General features: G+C 38.0%; 1 protein-coding gene and 1 long non-coding RNA gene across 2 annotated transcripts in view; one reads left to right on the top strand and one right to left on the bottom strand.

The window, feature by feature from the left end:
* The window catches only part of LOC136048928 (uncharacterized), a 41,860-nt gene extending 24,599 nt beyond the window's left edge, over positions 1-17,261 (top strand). The window contains exons 2-4 of the long non-coding RNA XR_010622243.1: positions 11,184-11,254; positions 15,255-15,311; positions 17,199-17,261. This is a non-coding gene — a long non-coding RNA (uncharacterized LOC136048928). The remainder of the gene's footprint in view (positions 1-11,183; positions 11,255-15,254; positions 15,312-17,198) is intronic.
* On the bottom strand, positions 10,499-16,723 carry IL21 (interleukin 21). Its single transcript, XM_065736852.1, has 5 exons — positions 16,548-16,723; positions 16,393-16,428; positions 12,597-12,734; positions 12,071-12,151; positions 10,499-11,966 (listed from the first exon to the last, which is right to left on the bottom strand). Exons 1-5 carry the CDS (start codon positions 16,680-16,682, stop codon positions 11,925-11,927), a joined length of 432 nt encoding a protein of 143 aa, XP_065592924.1. The 5' UTR covers positions 16,683-16,723; the 3' UTR covers positions 10,499-11,924.
* Positions 17,262-19,054: the final 1,793 nt, after the last annotated feature.

Genomic DNA, 19,054 nt, shown 5'->3' with positions numbered 1-19,054 from the left:
CATGAGCTGCTAAGAGCACTTTGCAGAAGCTTCTGCAGAGGAAGCCATTTTTGCCAAGGTTGTGCCCTTGCGTGGAGCTTAGCAAACCTCTTGGGGTTTCGTATGGTACCTGTTCTGGGGCACCACCTGCTGGTACCTCCTCATCTGTCTACTGATGGGTATGTGTTATGTGCAGAGTTTAATCTCTGCAATCCCTTTGTGGCACAGAGCACCTGCGATTCTCATTTGGGTCACTTCCCTGTGCTTTCAGTGACAGAGGTTTACTATGCTTCTGATCTTTTATAATCCTTTTCCACTGATGACAGTGCTCATAAGAAAAATGCTGGTGAGGAAATGACAGTAACTACACAATGAGTAACATACTGCCAACTTCATCAATTTTATTTTTCTCTATATGACATTGATTTTATTTCTTCTGTTTATTGAATATTATTGTCCTAGCTCTTTGAGACGCTCTCTAATTATTCAGTGTTGCTTGTTGTATAGTCAGTAAAAGAGCATGCCTATGACAAGTGAAATATGGCACGTTCACATAATTGTTTGATTATCTATCTCCAAGGTTAGTTGGGGCGCGTTTATGCTGCATATATGTGAACCATGCGGTGTTTTGCAGGTTATATATGTCTGGATCATTTTTTATACATTGGCAATACTGAAAAAGAACAACAGAAAGAAGCTGAATATTTGTCCAAAGTTCAAAGTAGTTTAAGTTTTATTTCAAGGCATACATCGTCATTCTTTAACTTGAAAATTGAGTGTGAGTTATCCAGTGTCATGTGGCTGCTGTTACCTAACTTGATGCAGAGCAGTTTCACTGAAGTGAATTAGTTGCGTTGATGCTTCATCTTGGTGGAAAATAAGGACATATGTGGAGGCTGGGAAAACACCTTGGGTGCTTTTGATTTTGAAATGGGTTATTGATTGATTGATACTCATATGGAAACTTTTGTAGAGGGAGAGGTTTTAATGAGATTATTATCCATTTTGGTTCTCCTATTGACTTTTCAGCCTACAGTTTCCTTTATTCCATAAAGATATTTACTGTTTGTGCAGTGTACCTCTGCTGTACTTCATCTGACATTCATCATTATGCCGCCCACTGGATTTTGCTTAAAGGGTAAATAAGGTGCATGCATCAGACTGGGAAATTTGCCAGAGCATTGTCTGAACCCTGAGAGAAAGCTTATGAGAATCAGGTAGAAAAAGCTGAAAAATATTTTCCCATCTCACAGAAAAGTCATTTTTTCAGTACTGACTTTTTTTCCCTAATGTCACACTGAAATGAAGTTGAAAACTTTCAACAATTTTAATTTAAAGAAAAGGAAAATAGAATGATCCACATCTGTCAATAGCCTGTTACCTCCTCTTGGATACTGATGGAGCATGTCCAAATGAAAAAGTCAAACCAAGCAGAGCAGGGATGGGACGCAGCTCCAGCACTCACTTTCCTGTCAAATGCCCACACCAGAAACCGGTAGTCTGTTCCAGTGGTGCACATTGTCTTGTGTTTTTGTGTGTGTGTTTTTTTTTTAACCAAAATTCAGTTCTGGATCTTGGAAATGGTTATTTCTGAAAGATTTGTAAAATCATTTCAGTGAAAGTTGAAATATTTCAGTTTCAAGAAATTTCTTATCCTCCAGTAGAAAAACATTTCACTGAAATGTTCCCAGCCTGTTCTGCTTCTGAGTTTGCCCTGTAAAAAATGTTTTTAAGGAAAGTCTTACTGTCGTGCAGAACATTCATGCTTAAGGAGAATGAGATTGTGCTCCTTGAGCTAACTCGGCTTACCCTCATCTTGATGTTTGATTTGTTCACATCCTCTGATGGCCTGTGCCATTGCATTGTTTTTTGTGGTTGTGCAGCTGTCTGGGTCAGAGAACTAATGCAGATCAAATATAACTTGCCTCTTCACCCATGCTTCCTCCCTAAAATGCAGCAGTTTGAGGACTGCTGATGGTAGCAGGACTGGGATTGGATTAAGCCAGCCCTGCTCCAGTGAAAGACAGGTGAAAAAGGAGCCTGAAGCAGTAAGTGCCTGGTAGTTTGTTCTTCAGTGCCATAAAATATAGCTACTACTAAATTGCATTAGTACGCAGTACTTATTCAGCTATAGGTAGCGCCATTAAGGATCAATGATACTAATATCCTCCAAAATACTCCCTATTGTTTTGCCAGAGTGGTGAGGGCTGTTTTAACCTGACTCATTTCAGGTTTTAAGAGCAGGTGTGCAGATACACTTCCTAGCTGAGACAGCAGTGAAGACTGGGATTCAGTGGCATTCAGAGTGGATGGACATAGGGAAAGAAACGAGAATTTCTGATTCTAGTCTCTCCAAACAAAAACTTTGTATAATGTGCATTTGTCTAAAAATATTCCTTTAAAGGTAGGGACTGAAGAACTGGAGGGGGTGTGGAAAGAATGTAGCAGCTGTCTGTCAGAACATATCATGTGAGAAGAAATGAGAATTCAGGGAAAAATGTGTTATCCATCAAGAAGGGAGGCAGCAAGTCCATAAGGAATGGTAAGTAAGGGCTGCCTGCTCCACACCTGGAGAGCAGCCATGCTGTACCATGGGAAGGCACCTCCTGCGTGGGTTTGGTGCTGCCATGATGGTACGCTGACCATTGGGCCCTCCACCACTTCCTGCCCTATTGCTCTTTTTGCCATCCTTGCTGTGTGCTGACTGGACTGGCTGTGCTTTCTTGACAAAACTGGCACTTGATTTCATAGGTTCATAGGTACATTAGGTTGGAAAGGACCTACAAGATCATCTAGTCCAACCATCCTCCTATCACCATCCCTACCCACTGAACTGCTAAATCTTAGCGCCTCATCTAAACACTTCTTGAACAGCGCTAGGGATGGTGCCTCAACCACCTTCCTAGGCAGGCCATTCCAGTGCCTGACCACTCTTTGCAGGCTTTTATGATTGCTGTCATAGAGAAATTGTATTAGAAGCTGTTAGAATCTGATCATGGTTCCATACCCCAACAGCAAAGCTTTGATGTAGAGGTAATGTGCTATTTTCACTTTCTATGAAAGCGAAGTGCACTGTGGACTGGAAATAAATGACCTATTATATGGTACGGCAAGATTTACCAATACTTTGTCTTACCTTGTGTTAATCCAAAATAGTTGTGGAAGTTATGCACCATTAAACTGCTTTATCTAAGGGAGAGAAGAAGGATAGATGAAAGAAAGGCTGAAAGTGTTAAGGGAGGGAGGGCAAATTAGGGTTGGGAAAGATTTTAATGTAGGAAGAGGAAACAAGATAATATTTGAATAATAAATAATATTTGAACTGAAAAAATAGCTCTGGAAATGAGAACACGAGGGAAACAGCAACAGACTCTCTTAAAACTTCATTGTGGTATTAGGAGGTAAGCCAGATGTTTCTTGCTGTGTTGACTTGATTTACTTGTGTTTTTATATATTCCATTTACTGAGCAGTGTTGGAAAGAGAGATAATGAGTATGGTAGGGAGCAAAACTTTGTAGAAAATTCCAGCTTACTTCTTTGCAAATATTGTGTATTGCACCTGAATTTAAAAATGGCTTTGACATTAACAGGTGCGTGTTGTCTGACTGTGGTGTCATCCTTTTGAGGAAAGCATTCATAAATCCTATGTGTATCACTAGGAAGAACGTAGATACTCTGTGTCATGCTTGTCCTATCTGACAAAGGTGACTAGGTTGAATACATTAGGTTTGATTTGTGTTACTGTATGCCTCTGATAGAGTTCATATGTAGTTTTGGTAAAACTGTCTAATGACTTTGTGCCTGACTTATTTATCTGTTTGTAAAGAAGGAAATAATAATAGTAGTGATTAGGTGAAGTATATTAAGTCCTCAAGCAGAATGGTAGTATGCTTTAGAAATGCCTGATGCATAAACTGAGATTTACTTATTTATTCTAATAATCTTCCTAATCCTTATTTTTAACCTATTGCAATTAATACTGTCAGTGTAATCAGACATTATTATCTTAATCTAATATAATTAAATTCAGGGCTGAAAAAGTCTGTTCCACTGAGTTAAGGCCGATGCAGGTAAATGTTGAATTTACATCCTAAGAGGTAATTGTATCCTAAATTATCTTAGTTTATATTGAAAAAGACAACTTCATAACTTTTGATCATTAATTATTTCTGAGGAATGGGAGCACTATTGCTCTTTCCAGTAATCTTCCTGAACATTAATTCCCTACTTTTAGGGATTAGGGAGATTAATTCTTTAAAAAACTGAGGTGGGGAGGTCTGTTTCCTGTTTTCAGTTGTCTGATGCCCTCTTGTGCTGTTATGTGGTCGTTACATTGGCCTGTTTACATAAAAAGTCAGTTGCCGCCTGATTAGGTGAAATGCTAGATTTGATGTACTAACCTCACATATTATTCTGTGCTTCACTCCTTGCTGATACTGACCCCTATTCAGCCCCTGTCTTAGGATAAAGCACCTGCATTCTCGCTTTTCCATTCATTGTCTTCTTTGCTGTGAGGGTGTTGAGGCACTGAAACAGGCTGCCCAGGGAGGCTGTGGAGTCTCCTTCCCTGGAGGTATTCAAAAGCCACCTGGATGCTTTCCTTTGTAGCCTACTGTAGGGAACGTGCTTTAGCAGGGAGCTTGGGCTTGATAACCTCCAGAAATCTCTTCCAACCCCTGCAATTCTGTGATTCGATATTTGGTTTAAGGTTTTAGGGGAGGATGGAAAGCTTAGAACAAACAGTTGCAGGCTGCTGACAGCATTCAGCCAGTTCTAAAATATTTGAATCGCTAACTAGCAGGTGTGACCTCTCTCTTTTTAGCTGCCACACTATGTGAGAACTGAATAGGGAAAAATGAGAAGCCAAAAAGGCCTCCACAAGGAATCTTAGAAACTGGGAAAACACATAGATATTATGAAAAAAAAATTAATTGGTGGATACCTGAGTAAATGTAATCTGCTTAAGAAGAGTAACTTTGGTCTTTGGAAGAAAGAGCAGTACCTTAGAAAATAACATCAAAAATCTTTCATGGAATTAACATCTATATGCATAAAGGTATTTTGTCTGCTATAGTCTCTTGGATTTCTATAATGAACAAAAGTCCCTCTCTGAAAGGTAACAATGCTATGCATGATAAGCTTGAAAGGACAATCATTACATGGCAAGCTAATGGCAATAACGAATCAGCATCACTTTACTCTTCGCAGAACAGTTTATAAGTGTGACAGGTGTAAGGGTCTCTGCAGGACTTAGAGATGTAAGAGAGAAACACGGCTTTTGTGCTAACTGGTCATTGCACATCCCCTCTCCAGAGGGATATTTGAGATCTTAGCAGAGCCTTGGTGCAGTCATGATCAAACGAAGTCCAAAACTTGTCTTCTGGAAGCTGACAAGCGTCATGCACTGCAATCACAAGGTGTTGAAGCAGTGTTAGAGTGTGGGTCAAAGCTGATTAATGACCCATATTTTCTCTCCAAAAGGAAAGTTAGTGTTGAAGTCCTGTCTGCCTCCATGACTACTCAGAAGTCCTGGACTCCAATTCATCAGGCTAACAGCTGAAGAGAAGTCACTGGTATCATAGCAGGGCCATCTACTGCTTGATGGTGGAGATCTCTGTGTAGGAGCAACTCCCTGCCTGTCATCTCCAGCTGCCACAGAACACCTTTTATTGGCACGAATAGAGTTATTGCTGAAAAAGTGACATGAGATACTGCCATATACAGTGAGGGCCTTAGGCCCTATGTTACAAGAAACACATGGTCAGCTCGTGTACTAAGTGGAGAGGAGAGGGTCCCACACCAAGCTGATGGAAGCTGTTAAAAATGCTTCAGCCCAGAAGGAGCTTTAATACCATGCAAATCTGTGCTGGGAATAGTGTATCATTGCACAGACTACGCACAGTAGTTTTTCTTCAATCTTGTTACTTAGCACTGTGAACATGAAAAATATTAAGAGAAAAAATGTGGCATGTCGCTTTGTTGTAAGATCATTTAAAATGTCGGTGTTATTCTCCTTGTGAATTGAAACCCATGCTTGCTTTTGACATCTTCAAATATTTCCTCAACCTGACGTTCACTGGTCTGCATGTCAGGTAATCAGATATAACTTTTGGTGTCTGGATGTGGTATGATGCAGGTTTAGATACCTTGAGTAGTGCTTTACCACGTTGCTCATTGTTTGCCAGATGACTGACTTGAGGAAGCTTTTAGCTGCGCAAACAAATGGTTGTCTGTATCTGGAAGCTGCAGTGCTATGGGTCTTCACCAAACTCAATCAGTTTGGTGCTGGCAGTTACTTACTGCCACCCACTGGAAATAGTGAAGATTTGCAGTGTTACTGAGTTGTCTCCTGATGGTGGTGTGAGCACGAGGGATTGGTTAAAGTGATGACTTACCTTTCCTGTAACAGTATTCGCAAATTGTTTGTTGGTGAAACAGGTTTCCAGGTTTTGTACCCCTGACTTCTCCCTTGCATGGCTGTGACTGTGAATCACAGTCAAGGCTATTCAGAAATAGCAATCTGACTCTCTTCTAATGACAGAGATAAGAACAGCAAGCATATTCACTGCTGTTAAGTTCCTAATTATAAGGACAGTTTTAAGCTCATTGTACAGATAATAAGGAGAGAGAGTTGTTGTCAGTTATCTTAGTTGACTGTAATCTGTTGGCAAGTTGGTATCAGCAGTGAGTTTTGAGAACTTAATCTGTATTCTCTTTCTGCAGCATATAAATGTTTATTGTAATCAGCTTTGCTCCAGAAAAAGTTTTGAGGATACTCATTAAAGATTATTGTCTCTGACATACGTGGGTTACCTGGCATATTACTGCCCAAGGACCAACCACACACTACAAGTAGCTGCAGTCTTAACAGCTTCACTGCTAAATTCTTTACTTCTTGAGTATGCAAGCCAATGTCAGGACAAACACCAAGTGTTTACCTTTGAGCCAGGCTTGATTTAGTTCCATTTCATTGGAAAAAGAAGCCAGCTGATGATGTGAAATTCATGTACACAAGCTAAAATGTAGTAAACCCATTGTAGATGCTCGTATCCAAAATAGTACAGACCTTAACCTAGCCTCAAAACATAGTATATTGGCAGTATTGTGTGTGGTTCAGGTAGTTTGTCTCAGGTTCCAAGTTTCAGTTTTCTAAGTGACTCCATATTCCCTTACCACCAGTATTCATGCTCTCATTCCTTCAGAATTTGTATCTACCCTTGTAAGCCTTTCATCCTTTGTAAGCTGTCACTGCTTATTGTTCAAGAATTGCACAGTAGATATGCGAGAAACATCCAAGTGAGATATGTCTCACTTCAGAACAGAGAAACAATATTTTCATAAGAAGTAAATAGATTATCCAGTGTGAGTGGAACAATGCCCCATATTTGGTGTTTTTAACATCTCTGAAATCTAGAAAATAGAGTCCTTTTGGAGTATTTTTTTTTGTTGTGTTCACTCGGTTTTTTAAACATACTCTGTATGGTCTTACAACGGTAATGCAATTGGACAAGAAAAGGATAATGGGAAGCCTTCAGCTGTATAAGCAGAAGAAATGGAAAATTAAATGAGAAGCAAATAAGTATTACTTCCAATGTATAGCAAAACATATTGTCATGAGGATGATTCGGTTCATCTGTTTATGTGCAACTGTTTTGGATTTCCTTACAGTGATCAGCAGGTGGCAGTACAGCAATTCTGATCATTACGTTGGAGGAGGATGTTTGAGTAGGAAAGGTTTGCTTTCAAACCTTTTACAATATGGATCATCAGTAAAAGTGAAAAGCAAGAGCAGTTTACAACCCACAGCTGTTGGGACAGCACACCCGTGAAGATGTAAACAGCAGAGGGAAAAAGAACACAGTTTATCTGTGCAAAACAGACTAACATTTTTGAGATGTTCTAAATCTGAAAGAGGTTTGTGGTACATCTGTGCAGCAGCATCTATACACAGATGTCTGGATTGATATGGGCAAAATGTTGCCTAAACTTCTCAGTGGGATTAAGTAGTTGAGTTACTATTATTAGTGATGGCACAGTCCTCTGGTTCCACAGGCTCTTGTTGTTCTGCACTGCTGAGCAGATGCCTGTATAATGCACAGAGTGTATCCTTTGCTCTAGCAAATACTTCTGAACATACTGGAAGCCTAAAGCCTTATATTCAATCTATGGAATCTATTTCACGTTCTGTGATGACTAGACCATTATAATTTGAGTTAAGAGACCACAAATTAACGACATTCTTAGGAAGATAAAGTAGCCTGATCACAGCACTTCAGGATCTATTTGCTTGTCACAGTGCAGTGTCAGTGTTTTTATTTACACACTATAGACTGAACTTATGCAGTATTTTCTGCTTCAGCTGAATGGCCAGTGGGATTCAACCTATAGTACTCAGAGAGCCAGCTGATGTTATCACAAGATCTCTCTGTCAGTCACCAATCTAATGAAGTTTAAAAAGAATTAAGTGCTGGATTCTGCACCTGGGGACAGGGCAACCCTGATTGTCTGTACAGACCAGGGGACAAGAGGCCAAAGAACAGCCTGAAAGGGTTCTGACGGTATTGTGTGCAATCTGAACATGATGGTATTAAGCTATGTGGCCTGTGCAAACTGCTGTGTGTTGAACACTGTGTTCCCTTAGAAGGTGTCCTGTAGTGATGGAGGCTTCACATGACTGTAAGAATGCCTTGTCTTTCTCGTGGAGCACCATGTGGTCATTGTTTACAGAGGAACAGTGTACTTTGTGTACTGTATCTTTGGTCTGATCTGACAACATCTGTAATAGTGTGGGCTAATAAGTTCACATGAAGATTCTTACAAGCCACAGTGAGGGTTGAAATGGCTGGAAGCTTTTTGAGTAAAGAACAATTGAAAATCATATTAGCTAAAATTATTTAATATCATAGGTATATAAATAAATCAAACCACAAAGTCCTCAGTATAAACATTCAATTTACAAAATACAATAAATAATTAAATTAAATGAGACAATTGGTATAATAATAAAGAAACTTCTCAAGAAAAGTAAATATTATACAGAATTGTATATACCGTGCGAAGACACATATTGAAATGCCCACAGTGGACACTTATGACCAAAATCATAAATACACTTTTAAACCTCCTTGGGAGGTAATTAGTTTTTATGGCTTACTCTATGTACTCAGCTAAAGAATCATTCTTCTTCTAACAATGGAGTTAGTACAGAGAGAGTTCACCTTACAAATAAATGTACATCAAGATTGTTTCATGTCTGGAATTGTGGTAACTAGTCCTCCCAACATCACAAGTTGGGTCATCTTCATTTTATTCTCCTTGAGAATAGTGTTGAAGGACAAGATTATATCGTCTTGAAGACTGATCTGTCCTTCATTGCTTTCTTGTTCTTCATTTGGAGTTAAAATAGTACATCCTTGAATAATACACTCAATCTTTCATAATTGTCACAAATCAAAAACTTAATAAGAGGCCTCAGCATTGTGTGAGTCTTAAATGTATTTTAAATGTACAGAGAGTTCCAGAGTGACTGTGCTGACACTACCCAGAACAGTGGCATTAACAAAGATCAACTGCAACAATGTTGTGATTAATTTTTCCCATACGTGTCTGAACCAGATTATCCAGTAAATACAGTTTTCTCCAGGATCTAGGGACAATTAACCATCTAAGTTAGATTTGTTACAGCTTCTTGCTGTTGGTTTTTTTTCAATCACATGACTTCAGCATTTTGATTAAAGTTGTTTTGCAGATACAAGAAATGATCTTACTTTACAAATGAGTATATTGAGTTTCAAAAAACCTACCAACCAACCTTTAGCCACTACACTTGCTGTAATATGATTCATAAATTGAAAACAATGGGGCAAGTCACTAAACAGAAATAGCTATATTACTTTGTTACATGACACCTTGTGTACAAAACAAACAAACAAACAATGACCTGTTTCAGTGTAGACAGGAATAACCAGTTAGCTTATGATATTCTGGTAAGGAAATGGCATTTTTTCATCTTAAGATATCCATTTTGCATTAAAAGCTGCTTCTCAATGTTTTATAATGATTGCTAGTAAATATATATTGTACAGTGTTCTCTTAAACAAAGCATGCTAATCACATTTAATCTCTGCATCAGTAATTTTAACAGTTTTGTAAAATACTGATTTGAATGCATACACTGTATTATTGAAAAAGAGATTTATAAATTAAAAAATAATTGCCTACCTTATATTTTGTACAAAGTAAAGCTCTTTGAAAGAGACAGTTCATTTTTAGGATGTTAATTTTTGTGCAGTAATGCAGAAACATTGAGATATAGTGGAACATTACTCAGATGAAAAACAGTTTTTGAAACAAAGGCAAACAAAAATGAAAAGAAAGGCGATCGGAAGCAAAATTGTCAGCAGCAAGAAATAAGGAGATGGAAAGCAAAAGAGAACTCACTTTGGAAACTTCGTTCACTGTTGCCCTGAGGATATTCCTTCCTCCTCTTAACATATGTTTTAGAGAAGTTCACATTTTGGGACGGTAAAATTGTGGAAGCAAAAAAAGCGTTTTCAATTAGTTTTCCAATAGGCTGACAATTGTAAGAAAGGAAATACTTGTAATAATACCTCTCACTATTTTGGGAGGTAACTAAGCTTATCTTTTTCCATTGTAACAATCAGTGTAGTTTTCCAGTTTCCTTTCTATTCTGCATTTCTACTAAGTAAAGAAAAGGTTAGATGGAAGGTTAATTTTTACTGGAAGTCTTTACACTCCCTTCAAAGAGCAGTGTTTTGTGGGGCTAATATCTCTTTGGAGGATAAATTTTAACAGCTGAATTACAGCTGGAAGTCTTGAGGTACAGGGTCATGGCAAGCAGAATACTGTCGTACATAATGAAGTTGCTAAAAACTAGTTCTAAGTGATGTGATACTTTTATTAAAAAAAAATAAAAATAAAAAGCCAGTGCTACCTCTGGCCAAAGTTTTACAAAAATGTACAAGGTGCAGAAGCTGCACAGTGAAGTTTCCACATAACAAGAACTTGACAGGTTTTAGAGAAAAAAATGCAATTTAAAGAATTCTGGTCAATCAAGAGTGAACGGAAGGAATAGTGTTATGGTACATGGATGTAAAAGTAAAATACTCTGAGGAAGGAAATGTTTTTTATATGCTTCGCTCTGAATAATCATTAGTTACTGTATTTGTTGGATCTCTTTGCAGTGACCAGTGGTATCACGCATGAATTTACCATGTTAGCTTGAAGGAGTCCAGGTGGAATTCTCTCTACCAAGGTAAGTTTTTTTTTTTTCCCCAAAGAATTCTACATCTCCACTTCAAGCATTTGAGTTAACCCTCTGCCTGTTGAAACTAGCAGCAAATGTGCCATTAACTTCAACATGGAAGCATGTCAGACCCATACCAAACAGTGATCTGTAAATGTTTTTCCACTAGTTCTGTGATCGTTAACATGCAGGAGATTTTTTTCATAGTGAGCTAAGATACAATCTAAGAACTTATAAATAAAATTGTGTGTGTGCTATTATTCTCGTAGATAAGTAACTCAGTCCAGGTGGAAACCTGAGTCTTCAATCATACCGATAATTTTTTGTTTGTTTTCTTTAAAATCTTTCAGACACTTATGTGTGAGATTCATTTGAAATGAATGCAAAAATAGACTAGCAGCCATCTCACGTATTTCTAGTTCAGCATAAGGTGATAGTAAAGTCCCATAAGTGAGCCTGGTTTTATAAAATTACTATTTGAATTCCACTGTGAGATGAGGCTAGCAGTACTCTCAGATCAGCATCGGTCTTATGCTTAGCCATCCAAATAAGCCTTCTTAATATTCTGGGGAGAAGCTTTCACTTGCCACGCACACAGCACAGCATAGTAGCAATAGGAAATATTTACATTTTTCACATTGTCTTAAATAACATAGTGTCTGCTTTAAATAGTAGATTCTCAGTAGCCTTCAGCTCTGGTGTGTCCTGCATTCTTGAATAACTGTGGAAGAAATGTGTTGTTAGGAATAACAGAAGATACAGGTATCAGTGCTTATTTACAAAATGTCAGAAACCTGACAGGAAGATCCAAATCTAATTGATTACCTTTTGCATCAGTTTTGAAAAGCTGTTTAGAAACTCTTGGGGTTTTTTTCTCTCATATGATTCACATGAAGACTCACAGTGCTGAAAGATAAAGCAAAGCATGCCACTTTGAAAGAGTTCATCATAATCATAAAAATACTTAAAGACTTCTTGCTGAAAAAATCTAGCTGATTGCAATCAAAGTCTTTTAGGAGTGGTAAAGCCAAGGCATGGGCTATTTCAGAAAGGGACGGAAAATAGTAACTACACTTTTCATTCACAATTTTTGTAGTATTCACTGTTCTTTTGTCCTATGCATCATATGGTTGTCATCACTAAAGTTCATACATACAATTGTCTGACAGTTTCAGAGTGAATGTCTCTTGGAAGTGCAGAAAAATTGATTTTTTTTTATTTCTGAAGTAATGAAAGATTGATCTGGTTTTCTAACAAGTTTGGTTCTTACAATTCTGCTGTTAGAGGCGGTGTCTGTTGCAGAATATAAGGAGCAGTGATCAAGACTGTGAGCACTGGCAGGAAATCCTACCTCTCCAGGGCCTGGGAGAATGGGTCTTCTCAAGATCTTAACTGTTTTGGTGAACGTGGCGTTTACTTGGCTGTTTTTTGGCTGTAATTTCAGTGTGCCATTCTGGAAGCAGGTTACAGCTGTGAACAGGCATCCATCCTAGGGCAGGAACAGAAGGAACAATTTTAAAAGGAATGTCACAGCACTTTTTTCCCACATGTTAGGTTGTGATTTTTGTTCAAAATTACATATCCAAGATACATATTTAGAAGATCTCATATTTTTTATATGTATATTGTTTTAGATATGCGAAGAATCCTTTGGTTTTCCCATTCTTTGATAATTGCTTAAATATTTCCTTATCAGATAAGTGTCTAACAAAGTCTCCCTTTGGATATTAATCATGACAGTAACCTGGCTTTACTCTTTTGTGGTGCACTTGCACATTAATTTTTATTATGCTAACAAGCTGCAAACTCTCCTGAATCTCCTTTCCTGTGTGGTAGTGGTTTTCCTCACTAGGCATACAGCTGTGGAAAATACCACCAAAGGCAGCCTATTGTCGACCGAAAATGAAAAGCAGTGTTTACTGAAGCCCATTTCTAACATGTTTTCCATTTTCCAAAGAAAGAAACACTTAGAAATGCTGATTATGCATATTAGAATGGCTCCAAAGACGTCATCTTTGTTTTGCATACCAACAGCTACCAAAGCTAAGTCTCGTCTGGTTTATTAGATGCCACCACAGTGTGCTGATTTGCAAGGACAAGGCAACCTTGCTGTATGCTGTCTATACAAATGTTAATAGAAACGTCTTATATTGGCTAGATACATTTTATTTTCATTAAAAACCACCCTTTGTGTTTGTTTCAAGCTTTTTACCGTAACCAGACTTGCTTACTGGAAAAAAGCACTCTTTTTTTTCAAGAGATTTCAATTTTCCAGCTGAAACTGAAAACGTTTTCTGCCTCATCCGTGATGAGCTGAGAAACTAGCACTTCTCATATATGCTGCTTTTTCTTTTTTTATTTTGCTGAGTTAACAGTTAGTTGTAGGCAGGCCAACAGTCAGAAGGCCACAAGGATTGCATTTTTGTATGTTGTGATGGGTTCAGCATTTTGATGAAAAGGCATTAGAAAGTGTGTGCCGCTGGTGAAGTCTGAGGGGCACTAAGTAAATATGTAAAATGGCTGTGCCTGAGAGAAACTTTCTGCACCTGACTCTTAAATTTGCAGATGACCCTGAAAAACCTTTACTTCCTGAACTAGCAAACATCAGGGTTAGATGCTGATGTGATGTAAATGGGCGTTGTGCTGTTGGCTTCAGCCACAAGGTCTATCACCGGCAGTAGATGCTATTTTCCCTCCAGTCTTGCAGTCTTGAATCAACTCAGTATTGAAGTCTTCCTCAGCTTCAGCATCTTTTGAGTTGGTGTCCTCTGATATCTTTAACCTCTCACTTGTTTGTTTTTCTTTCATTTTTTAAATCACAAATGAGTGTACAGTGAAGTCATGTGGGATTGCCATGGGGCTAACACTCAGTCCATTCACAGGACCCTCAAATCAAATCAGTCAAAACCAATATCGATAAACCACTGAATTTTTGATGTTATGAAAAATAGTCTTCTTACATATTTGAGGCCAATTCAAATCTGACATAAGCAAGTTATCATAAATAATCCTGTGATTTTCAAAGTACAGTTATCTGAAATACCTGTTATTAAGGTAACTACAACTTTGGCACACTGTAATTCACATAGAATCATAGAATAGTTTGTGTTAGAAAGGACCCTTAAAGGTCATAAAGTCCAACTCCCCTGCAGTAAACAGGAACACCTGCAGCTATGTGAGGTGCTCAGAGCACCATCCAGCCTGACCTTGAATGTCTCCAAGGACGGGGCATCCACCACGTATCTGGGCAACCTGTGCCAGTGCCTCAACACCCTTATTGTAAAAAACTTCTTCCTTACATCCAATCTAAATCTTTCCTCTTACAGTGCAAAACAGTTTCCCCTTGTCCTATCACAGCAGCCCCTGCTGAAGAGTCTGTCCCCTTCTGTCTTATAGCCTCCCTTCAGATACTGGAAGGGTACATAATAGATATAATAAAATAATAATATTTATAATATATAATATGTGGACAATTCAGTTAATGTAAATTTAAACCGCAGAATGAAAACCTTATCCATGTGATTGCTGGTAATAATCACCGTTAACAGTTATTGTTAATAATTACTGTTAGCTTTTCATCAGGGATCAAACCTGTATCAGTCTTAGTACCTTCTAAATGCCTAAATTTCTTATCTCCTATACGTTTTGGCACAAGTACTCAGGACGTCCCAAAGTCAACCCGTAAAGCCTTGCGTGGCAAATGAACTGTTGTCTTCCTTCCTGAGGTGATTGTGTTTTTCAAGAGAAAAAAAAAAAAGCAACAACCTGATGAAGCGATTAGTCACTGGCTGTATTTGCTTGTTTCGGAGGTAGCAGTAAACTGCAGTAAAATGACAGCTAATCATCTGACTCTTTTCACTTTGACGGTACAAGTTAGAAAGAGTGCTAATGAAAAAAACCCAACAGTTATATTGGGAGCATTACTTTTTGCGTTGCAATTGTTTCTAGCAGTGCCATGGAATGGAATGTATCTATTTTGATCATGCTTCTCTGTGTTTTTTTTTGCAAGTTAAAAATGCACCCAACTGTAAATCTTAGGAGGAGGCTAACTGCTTTGTGAAAAGAGGTGAGTTTTTTTTTTCCTTTCTTCTTGCTGTTTGCAAAAAAAGTTTACAGTCCTGCGTAAACAGCTTTATACTCTACAAGTTTTGTTTTGTTTTGTTTTTTAAACACGCGTGATGATTATTTTTACGTGTTGCTTAAATTGCTTACTGTCTGAAGTAGGTGTCCACACCCACAAACAAACATGACGGATAAATTTAAGATAACTGATAACAAGATCTTCATTACATGTTAGGAGTTATCAAAAGAATGCAGAACACACCAGGTTTCTAAACTTTTAAGACATGCTGTTATTTTTAGCCTTTCATTATGCTGTGCATCCTGCATCCTGCCAGCATGTAGGTATACACACACTTTCTGTAACTCCAATGTAACTTACTACTAACGAGAAGTTCCTGACTTTGAATAATACAAAATATAATCATTTTAAAAATGTATAAATTAATATTGGTATAAAAAGAGGATTGCAGAGACCTGCTGTGATTATTTTAACAAGTTATAATGTTAAGAGAACACTTGCAGCATAATGCAACTTTTTCTCCTGGTCTGTGTGGTCAGACAAGCTTTGCTCACAAGTAGGTCTCACAAAAAACAATGTGACTGCATGAAAGGAAGTGCTGTGTAATATAGCCTTGCTGTGCCAGTCTTGACATTTACCTCCACTGGGAGGGAAAGGAGATCCCCTTAGGCTCAGTTCAGCAATGTTAGCAATGTGCTTGGAGCTCACAGTAGCTGGAGCGCTTCCTCGCCCAAAATCTTCATCCCCTGGAACATTGGTAGTCATGTAGGTTTTGTACTCATGGCACTGAGTGAAGGGAATACTTACATATTTGAATCTGTGGGTGTGCTGGAGTGGTTGACCTAACCTAACCTATTGCTAACCTAATTATTAAGTTTGCATAATAAAAACACTTCTGGCATGAAAAATCCAGGAATAAGGAACTTCTGTCAAAGCACTTTCAAACTAGCTTGCACTAAGAGTTCTAGATCAAAGAACTGAAGAAAGCATCTGCCATTTGTCGGTGGAAACAACCAATACAAAATACATTTTATATAGTTAGAAAGAAATGTTAAATCAGTCTCACCCCAGGGTTGTCTGGCGTATGCAGCAATTCGACATCCTACAATAAAACAAATCAAAGTTAGAAAAGTTTAACATTTGAGTGATGTCCGTCAAAAGATATATTCAAAACATAATACTTGAAAATAATTTCAGAATTAGGACAAACACTTTGCTTACCTTATCTTTCACTACACCTTTTAGTTGGTCAATTGTCTTTGCCAGCTGTTTGTATTTCATTGCTTTTGGTGAAGCTGCAGTCAGCACCATACTGGAACAGAAGAAGAGCATACAGTAAAAAATCATCTTCTCCATACTGATGAGTTTAGTTGTGTTAGGAGCAAAGTTGTGCTATCCAAGATGAACACTTCAGTTTGAGCTGTGCTCAGGTATGCCACATACCTACCTATATATTGCTCTTTGATGCAGATGTAAAACCCACCCATTTCAGTTTGGAAAGCTTTGAAGAATGGATTAATGAGTAACCCTTTTTTCTTTTCCATTGGCTAGGTGAGTTTGTGCGTAGGGGGCAGGGATTGATGGAGTGAATTAAAATATGCCCCATCTGCACATTGGACAGGAAAAAAAGAGAAAAGGGTGAATTCCCATTTTCGCTTTGAGTCAAAGAATGAACGTAGTAAAAAGTAGATGCTTAGAAACCACAGGCCCAGGTAAACAAAGATTCTGCTTTTTTTTCTTTTTTTTTTCTTTTCTGTTTCTTGCAGCAGTGAATCTCTCCAATCCATTTGAAATTTCATCCATATCATGCTGATAAAATATGGCAGGACTTCCTTTCAGAACTTTATGCATTTATCCTAATTTTCTCTATAGCTCCAGAGGATATGTAGCTTGTTCCAGCTGACGTCCGTGAACTGCCACTTTTATAGTCATGCAACAGCTGTGAGCAAGAGGTCATTTTAACATTTAAGCCAACTGAAGTCTACTTTTTACCTCAAAATGATTTCAGATATTTTAACAACATGCTAGAGAGCATGTCCTTTGGAGGGTGAAAGTGCATTTGCAGTGGTCTGGGCTCAGGGATCTGTTTTGCCATGGGAGAAGTGGGTTCCTATCCTATGCCCATTCCCCAGATGGTCGCAGTGCTGGAGGGTCAGGGACTAAGTTGTCGTCAGTCCTCCAAAACATTATCACATTGAGTCTGTGATGGAGTCGATATAGCAGCTAAACATGTTCAGTTATGTTTTGCCATAGTTAGGCTTGAGGTTAGCTTTGCATCTCTATGCAACCCCTTCAATGGAGGTGTGATACTGATACCAGAGAATTATCTTGAGAACACATAAGTGCCTTTGTGCAGTGTGAAGTAGCTTAATTGTGCACTTAACAAAATTTAAAGGGAGAATAAAAACAGCAGAATAGTCTGAATTAAGAAAGAAATCAGATTCCTGTGATTTCCTTCAAAATTGTTGCCTACTGCAATGAAGTCTGTATGCTACTTTTGAGGAAGTACATTTGAGATTATTACTTGAAAGATGCAAATGCCAGGAAGGAATATTCTCTTATGCGGATTGCCACAGTTGCTTTGTTTCTAAATGCTTGCAGTGGTATTATAGATATTCCCAAATAGATTCCTTTTGTTTATTTGTTTACTTAATTATTTATTATCAGTAGCCTCCAGCCCAAGCCTCATTTTCACTGCTCTCACTCACTTGCACTGAACAGCCCTGTGTGAACACTAGGGACTTAACGTGCTGCCACCTTTAGGAATCTTTTCAAAACAACTGTTCCTAATATTTCATCACAAGGAGGTAAAATGTCTTTAATTGACTATTATGTATTATCAGTAATATATGGTTATCAACTTTGTTGTATGACCATTAAAAGGTTGCTGTGTGTAGAACTGGTGGAGCACAAATAAAAGCAGTTGTGCAACTTCACTGTGATAAATAAAAAGGTACTTAAGTGTCTTAAATCTTGGCCTCTTGAAGTTTGAAGATTTTAGATAGCTTTGAGGTTGCTTTGCAAAATATGAGGTGATGTTACCTTTACTCGGGCTGGTCTATGTAATAAGCTGGTGCTGTGAAAAATGCTTCAGTGTTTATCTGTCAGGTGGGTCAATCGAACAGTCAGATGGGATGCCTGATTTCTGTCCATTTCAAAATCTCTTACCATTTTAGCTGGTGTGGGTTTTTTTCTCTATACAAATGGTTTCTGTGCTCAGGGCATTTATAATCTTTCAGCGACTGGATAACTTAGAGGAATAGATTTTAAAGGTGTGTGTATCTTTGTCTATTCAAATGCACTCATGCTGTCATGTGTGCACACACAAAATGTCTCCTGGCAAGAGGGGCAGCTAATCATACCTGTTAGAACAGAAATCCTGAAAAATGAAAATGGAAATAAAATAGAAAAATATTTTCTTCTAGCACACAATCTAAAATGTAATTGTATCAATAAAAGGAAATGCAGTCTTTTTTTTTTTTTTTTCATTTATTTTGAGGGGCATGTTTTGTATTCATTTTAGATGAGCAGCCTAGAAGGACTGAAGTGGAGGGAATCTCAGGTTTTATTCAGAAGTTATGTTAATTTACAGCTAACGTTCATAAATGAAAATCAGTAGCAGTAGAGGCATTTTGTTTGAGAAACCATAACAAATACTTATTTTTATCCCTTCTCTCATCTTATTCTTGTAAAGTTTTGTACAGTTTGTTTTTTTTTTAAACTCCGTT

Source organism: Cyrtonyx montezumae, unplaced genomic scaffold (assembly GCF_038088225.1).
Source record: "Cyrtonyx montezumae isolate F1298 unplaced genomic scaffold, pur_monq_1.0 scaffold_2, whole genome shotgun sequence".
NCBI lineage: Eukaryota > Metazoa > Chordata > Aves > Galliformes > Odontophoridae > Cyrtonyx > Cyrtonyx montezumae.
Note: the sequence above shows the minus strand (reverse complement) of the source record. Positions and strands in the feature narration are given on the sequence as shown.

What these genes read in the sequence shown, in the direction of transcription:
- IL21 (XM_065736852.1), bottom strand. Translation starts at nt 16,682, where the DNA reads ATGGAGAAGATGATTTTTTACTGTATGCTCTTCTTCTGTTCCAGTATG. An exon ending in AAGGTGTAGTGAAAGATAAG is followed by an intron (nt 16,429 to 16,547) that starts GTAAGCAAAGTG and finishes GTTTTATTGTAG; the next exon opens with GATGTCGAATTGCTGCATAC. An exon ending in TTTCAAAACTGATGCAAAAG is followed by an intron (nt 11,967 to 12,070) that starts GTAATCAATTAG and finishes TTTCTTCCACAG; the next exon opens with TTATTCAAGAATGCAGGACA.